Genomic DNA, 7797 nt, shown 5'->3' with positions numbered 1-7797 from the left:
GTTGTGCTCAACACAAACATGCACTTGGCGTGTTGAGGGTTTTCAGGCTGAGGAGGCTGCTGGCCGGGACTTACCGTGCAGCAGATCACTGAAACAAGAAGGCTCCTTCCGCCCCAGGATTTTTCAGCCTCAGGGTGGGGTTGCGCGTGTGTGTGTGTGCGTGTGGGTGTGTGTGTGTGTGTGTGTGTGTGTGTGTGTGTGTGTGCTGTTGCATACATGCCGTCAAGTGTGGTGTGGTCTCCTCAAGAGGCGGAGACAACAAAAGTAGGATGTGATACAGCAGGACTCCACTTCCAGCGCTGCGTTGCAGTGCAGAGACCACCACCTATCGGGCTGCAGCCGCCACAGCAGCAGCATGCTGGTAAAATTCCACTCCCACGGATAAATGAACGCACAAGTGCCAACAGGCCGCATTGAAATAACTTGTTACGGTCCGAGAGTTGTGAGTGTTTTAGTGGATGTCATTCATGCATGGTTGGAGGAGCAAAATACAAGAGGGCTTGTTACGTTCCACGTCTTTTGCAAATGTCTGCGTCTGTCATGTCTTGGCGAACCCCACCCATATTGACCCTCCTGGACCAGAAAGGTCACACACAGTTTAACTCCCCAAACATCCACTTACGAGAGACTGAACAACAACACGCCTACATATGCTTAAAAATCTGAATCATGATTGGAAAATGCTTGTGCTGAGATGTAGGAAGTTAAATGTTAACGCTGCTAAAAGCCTCCGGGAAGCCTCGACTTCCATTTGGAGGTTTAAAGGTTGTTGTTTGAAGACGTGAGAGCTATTATGTGGAGAGTCGCCGTATCCGTTTTCTGCTATTAGGACAAGCCGGATGAGTCTGGAAAGCAGATTTCAATACATTAAAAGGTTGATATCATCACAGCGCCCTGCTCCTTATTCATGCGTCAAGGAGGGATTTTGTGCAAAAATGATAATGAATAATTTTACAGGAGAGTCATTTTAAATGCAGGGCTGCTGTTACCTCAATTAAAAAGTAATTTTGATGTAAAAATAACTTTCTGGTGAGTTTGATGTTTAATTTCTGCATTTTATTATCATTTAGATGGGGGCGGAGATGAAACACTGAGGCGGTGCACAAGATAGGACAGATCAGACTGCATTTCTAAGGAGAAGCTTCGATCCCTCGGCGTGTGCAGTAAAATGTTGCAATCTTTATAAGTACGTGGTTGAGAGTGCAGTTTTATCTGGAGACGTCTGTCGGTGCAGCCCTATCAGAGACAGTGATTAGAAGAAGCCGAGAGGCCTGATAAAGACGACCGGCTCTGTGCTGAAGTCTGCGAAGAGGGAAACATAATGGATGTAACAGTGCGCTTAAACAACAGATTGTCTTAGTCAGATACTTCTCACAGGAGATCAATGCTCGGAGCCAGAGTTCTTTTAAGGGAGTAAAAAAAAAAAGTGTGTTTTTTTTTTTACCACATTTACTGTAAAAAGCAGTATTACTAGTAAAATGACTGCAATTTCTTTAGCTCATTACAGGCGAGAACCCGTATTAAACCCTGATCAGGTCACTTGTCCATCGCTGGGCCACAAATATACAAACATCCCACAATTTACAATCAACCTAACATGAATGAATGAATGAAAAACTTTATTTCAAACATGCTAAAAATATATATATATATATATATATATATATATATATATATATATATATATATATATATATATATATATATATATATATATATATATATATATATATATTTTTTTTTTTTTTATTTATTTATTTATTTTTATTTTTTTTATTTAAACCAAAGAATAGTTAAATAATAATCAGGATAAATACAGTATAATACAAATCATAACAATCATAAACAAAAACATTTTTTTTTTCTTTTTTCCTTTTTTGCATGCTCGAAATACATACATGTCTTCAGACTGAGGGGGGGGACTAAGTATTCGGGGAAGAACACACAAACTACACACAGATGTGCTGGACCCTGGAGTCCAACCAGGAACCTTGTTTCTGTGAGGATTCGTATAGCGTATTCGATGAATCCCAGCATATCTGAGCTAATTCATAGCTATTTTAATCCTCTAACCGGCTCGTTCCACGTGTTTCAGCTCTTCTGTGTGGATCCACTCACAAGTGGATGACAGATGTTGCACGGAGACAATAAAATATCCTCCTTTTGTGTCTATTGACAGATGTTTGCAAACACCGATTACCATTTAACTGCAAATGTACCTTCTGTTCTCATTCAAAACTGCATTGATTCATGTGGATATGATCCTCAATGAATGTTTACAGTCCCGATTATCTAGTGTTAGACTGAGTTTGTTGTAACTCTTAAAGGTTAGGGTGAACCATCCTAGGAGGGAACAGCATAATAACTTATAGCATATTCGTCGCTCACTCTTTATGTTTTATGGGGTTATGAGTGACGAGCCAATAACAATTATCCTAAACACTTTTCTTCAACCTCAATGGAAAATATCACATAGTTAAGGAAAGATGGGAGGAGAAAGCTGCAAGCCATTAGGAAAATCCAACCACGCTTGCACGGAGTTGTTATCACCAAAGGTGAAACTGGGTTTCTTCAAATTGATCCTGCGAAAAAGCACTTTAAACACTCACCTAATTACATCTACAATTATATATCATGTCATATTATTGAGGTATTATTGAGATCGCACACATCGTATCAGTTTAAGAAGATACAAGCCCTTACTGGATAATCAAAGTTCCTTCCTTTGTCCTAATCATTTCCACAAATCATATTTAGAAAGACTTTATAATTATGTTTTTTGTTCTTAAACTTAAACCTTATCTTGCACTTTATGCAGCCTAAGGTAGAGCTGGATACCATTAAACCCTGTGCTCTCAGGGCTTAAATGGTGTGCATGTTATGAATGTTGTAAAATCAAGCTGACAGCTTGTCTCAATGAACAAGAAGCTGTTGCAGATATTCATATCAGACTGTCTGAGCTTTAGGCTTACAGGGATTCATTTTATAAATACTTCATTACTTTAACCTTTGAGCCTTTTTTGATATAAACATCAAATATTCTGTGTATGACGTTAAGGAAAAGCTCTGAAATTAGGAAATTCATGATCCTCTTTAAGGTATTTGTGCTTGTTTTCTTTTAGTTTATAGCGCTGGATTAAGTTGTATGAGCAGTGTAATTAGTAAGAGGGTTTTTAGCTTTAGCTAATTCAACAGGACAGTCTTTTGGGTTTATAAAGCGAAATCCAAACCCCCACCCTCGCAAACATGTGCAATAACTATTTGCATTTTCATTTAAATCAATAAATATACAACTTCTAGCCATACAAAGTTGAACGCTCCCTCTAGTCCCTCCTCTGTGTTTATGTCAAACCTTGTCCATAATAACAGCTCCCTGCAAACTGTCCACTGCAGCGAGTGACATTTGTGCACCTCAGCTCCAAACCCACAAACTCATTCATCATCCTCTTTCATAACATATTCTTGCACCACAGCTGAAAGACGTGTCTCGTCTTGCTGTAAGATACCTTTCACATTCTTCTCTGGAGGCCGGTCGGCTGTTTGTGCAAGACGACTGCATGTTTCTGCACGCAAAAACCAAACAGCAACTTCCATAGCTCAAACACTATCCCCTTTGTTAAAAAACAAGTAAGTTATAGCGATAATCTTATAGCCTCATGCATTGTTGAAAATGTGTTTTTAATCAAAAAACTTCTGGTCACACCCTTGACAAACACAATCCAGATTTGATTTTATTCTCATGCAAGAGGCATAAAAAAAATCTGTAACTGTTGTGGGAATAATCTGAAAATCCATATATACATGCCTAAATCCCTTAAAAACATAAATGATAATAAAAATAAAAAAAGCATTAATCCAGCAGAATAGTTTAGGAAGATCACAAGATGACTGCACAGGACAGCTGCCAGGCTCTGTCGAGTCACTTTTTGAGATTAAACGCAGCCCAAACCCCTGGATGATGACATAATCTAGGATGACACAAATCAATCAGTCTTGTGTAAAAGCTGCATTCAATGTCATTGTTCTGAATCATGATAAGCATGAACTAACCCCCAAAACCTGATCCAGAATGAGGATCTAGGTTAGGATTGTTTGTGGGGCAACAGCCCCATCTAGCGGCCAATCCTGGCATTGTCTTTATTTATGTATTTTTTTTCAGGCGCAACATGGCTGCTCCCGTGCAGACGTGCTGGGATTGCTGTTAGCAGGAAGAAGCTGCAAACCATGAGAGAACTCAGGTAAATTAATAAAACCACTCACAAAAATTTGCTTTAATATGATCAAAGGTGCATATTGCTAAATAATACATTGGAAAAACTGCACTTCCTTATACAGCAGAGCAGGCCTACATAGGGTTGCCACCTTTCAGAAATAGAAATAAGGGACACCCGATTTCAGCAGCGCAGGAGCCAAAAAAAAGCCCCAAAACTTCTAAACTGCATAAAAAAGTGTTTACTTTATATGAAAAAACAAAATGCTTTGATTTAAAGTTTAAAGTGCTTTAATAGCATTGAACTTGCATGACTGTACAGACAGCCAACCGTAACTGAAATATCCTCCTATTCTATGTATGTCCACATCAGCCCAGATGTAGAATATAGATACAGGTGAAGAATATGGTGTAAAAGTTAAATTATTTCAATAATTCAACTTGAATATGGTGTAAAAGTTAATTTATTTCAATCATTCAACTAGAAAATAGTGTAAAAGTTAATTTATTTTTAATAATTCAACTAGAATATGGTGTAAAAGTTAATTTATTTCAATCATTCAATTAGAAAATAGTGTAAAAGTTAACTTATTTCAATAATTCAACTATAATATACAGAGCGCAGCAGGTCCTGTTGTCCCGCCACAAAGATTTTGCTGGCCTTAATGTTTCCTGTGTTTTATTTTGTTCATTATTGCTAAATTTAGTGTTGATGTGTGTGTGACAGACTTGTCTATGGGGCGTTAATGAAAATACAGGACAAATCGTGTCCCATATTAGTTCAATACGGGACAAAACATTTTTTTCTCAAATAAAGGACAATTCCGTATTTTACGGGATGGGTGGCAACCCTACCTACACTACAAAGGCCTACACATTTAGACTTGCATGTTTATTTTAATATTTTGAATAATATATCCTTCTTATTTTTAAGTTTAATGTTTATTATTTGTTTTTACAGTTCCCCCTCTCTGCAGGAATCATGGATACAAAGGAAGTAGTCCACTGTGCTCTTCAGATAGAGAAACTGACTGTAGAGAAAAGCTACGAGAGCATCATGACCCTCGTGAGTGATCTGGACGCGTGTCGTGTCACAGCAGAGCAGTTGGAGACAACAGACATTGTGAAAGTGTTGTACAGGCTTCTAAAAACCTGCTCCGACAACAACGTGAAGAGGAAAGTCAAGAGCATGTTGTCGAGGTGGAAGAAACAGCACGGAGAAGACGGTCGAGGGGGGAAATGCTCGGATGGGAGGAAGGTTTCTGAGGAGGCTGGAGTTTCTGAACGGGGGGATTCACAGTCCGGTCAAGCTCTAACATGTGACCACGAGGAGCAGCAGGAATGCCCGCAGGCTAAGCCTGACCTCCAGAGTCAGATCTCGTGTGCAGCTTCCAGCTCTGTGAGATCTAAATGTGTTGAGCTCCTTCTCTCTGCCCTCCACCCTGAACCTCCTGATGGAGACAAGGCAGCGGAGCTGGCTGAAAGCATCGAACTGCACCTCCATGAGCTCCACGCACCCAACCAGGTCAAATACAAAACCTGCGTGAGGAGCAAGGTGGCTAACTTAAAGAACCCCAACAACAGCCACCTACGCCGGGGCCTCCTGGGCGGCTCCCTGCGCCCGGAGGAGTTCGCCCGCATGTCGGTGGAGGAGATGGCGTGCTCGGAGCTCCGGCAGCTGCGGCAGGAGTTCTCCACCCGGGCTGTGAGCGAGAGGCAGCTTCCTCAAGGGGTGGAAGGGACGCAGACGCAGAAGATTCGCTGCCAAAGATGCGGAGGCTCGGACTGCAGGGTGACGCAGATGTCCAGGGGGGCTCTCTTCCTGCCCGCCTGGGTGAGGCGGGGCGGCGCAGATGAGGATGCCATGACCTTTGTGACGTGCAGCGGCTGCGGACAGCAGTGGTACCACAGCGGCTGGGTCTGCCTCTGAATACAACAGTCGGGCTCATTAGCACGGCCAGACACCAACAGAATTATTGTGTGAATTATAGGGATGGACTAAAAAATGTATCACGATAATTTCTGGCATTTATCCCAATAACTATAAAAAAAATACCAATTCAACTCCACCTTTGTAACTATAAATCTATCACCACATTCAGTCTTTGGAGCCCCCAAAACACTGCTCTAAAAGATACTAAATGCTACTGAACTACACCAATTAAATTGAATTAATAAAAACCAATTAAATTAGTACACCTGTACTGCAAAACTGTAATCTTTCTTTCTTTCTTTCTTTCTTTCTTTCTTTCTTTCTTTCTTTCTTTCTTTCTTTCTTTCTTTCTTTCTTTCTTTCTTTCTTTCTTTCTTTCTTTCTTTCTTTCTTTCTTTCTTTCAGGCCCATATTTTTCTTTCTTTCTTTCTTTCTTTCAGGCTCATTTCTTTCTTTCTTTCTTTCAGGCTCATTTCTTTCTTTTTTTCTTTCTTTCTTTCTTTCTTTCTTTCTTTCTTTCTTTCTTTCTTTCTTTCTTTCTTTCTTTCTTTCTTTCAGGCTCATTTCTTTCTTTTTTTTCTTTCTTTCTTTCTTTCTTTCTTTCTTTTTTTCTTTCTTTCTTTCTTTCTTTCTTTCTTTCTTTCTTTCTTTCTTTCTTTCTTTCTTTCTTTCTTTCAGGCTCATATCTTCCTTCCTTCCTTCCTTCCTTCCTTCACGCACACGTACGTTGTTACACAAAAACGTCATCAATGGGAATTTATCGTTTTTACCGCGAAATGACAAATTGGGGATTTTTTTTGACGGTTTATAGTGAACGGTAAAATATCGCCCATTCGTAGTGAATTATAAGTGTTTAGTTTATTTTCCAAAAGTTCACTAGCACCTCCGCGTACGAAACGTACGTTAAAGTTTTAGAGAAACATCTACTGGCCTCAAATCTTTTCCATAGAGATCCGTGCATTATTTTTCACTTTAAAGAAAAACCATTCAAAGCCACATTCACACGCTGAGATGTGTTTCAGGAAGAATCAATGGGACAAACTTAAAAAACAGACTCAGTTTGCCTTTTTTAAGTTTTGTAAGGAAGGAATCGAAACATCACAAAGTGGCAGAAGCTTTTATGGGCCACATGTGTTGAAATGTCATTGAAATTTGATTTATAGTTAATCAAATGAAGTTGACAAGAAAGCAATACTTTATTGTCAGCAAAGGAAAAGAAGAATGACTTCTTATTCAATCATCCTCCCATATTTTTGTGATTTAGGTCGATTGCTTGCATGAGAAACTTTTGAAAGGACAAACAAATTGTTGCTTATTTATTTATAGCCACAGTAGATATGGTACATTTAGTTAACATCTGTCTTGAATAACCCCCCCCCCCAACAGATCAATTTTGCTTGTCAGCTGATTGGTCAAAAATGAGGACGTTTGAGCATCTGCTCTTTCTGTAATTGGATTGAGTGAAACTAGTCCATCAGCAGGTATTATGCAAACGTGTTCAATGATTCAATAACAGGAGTAAAACCTGGACTAAATGTTGCACAGCAGTTTAGGAGCAATAACCCTGTTTCTGATGTTACAACTCTGCCAAGCTTTTATACGTAAAATAAATTGTTGTAACCTTGTCAGGATGGGGGAAAAGAAGAAATTCTTC

At 39.5% G+C, this 7797-nt stretch overlaps 1 protein-coding gene across 1 annotated transcript; it reads left to right on the top strand.

Moving 5' to 3' along the window:
- The first annotated feature begins 275 nt into the window (after positions 1 to 275).
- Positions 276 to 6390, top strand: LOC133425055 (transcription elongation factor A N-terminal and central domain-containing protein). Its single transcript, XM_061715715.1, has 3 exons — positions 276 to 361; positions 4160 to 4238; positions 5172 to 6390. Exon 3 carries the CDS (start codon positions 5193 to 5195, stop codon positions 6138 to 6140), a length of 948 nt encoding a protein of 315 aa, XP_061571699.1. The 5' UTR covers positions 276 to 361; positions 4160 to 4238; positions 5172 to 5192; the 3' UTR covers positions 6141 to 6390.
- Positions 6391 to 7797: the final 1407 nt, after the last annotated feature.

The sequence above is a fragment of the Cololabis saira genome, chromosome 24, assembly GCF_033807715.1.
Source record: "Cololabis saira isolate AMF1-May2022 chromosome 24, fColSai1.1, whole genome shotgun sequence".
NCBI classification, from domain to species: Eukaryota; Metazoa; Chordata; class Actinopteri; order Beloniformes; family Belonidae; genus Cololabis; species Cololabis saira.
Note: the sequence above shows the minus strand (reverse complement) of the source record. Positions and strands in the feature narration are given on the sequence as shown.

What these genes read in the sequence shown, in the direction of transcription:
- LOC133425055 (XM_061715715.1), top strand. Translation starts at nt 5,193, where the DNA reads ATGGATACAAAGGAAGTAGTCCACTGTGCTCTTCAGATAGAGAAACTG.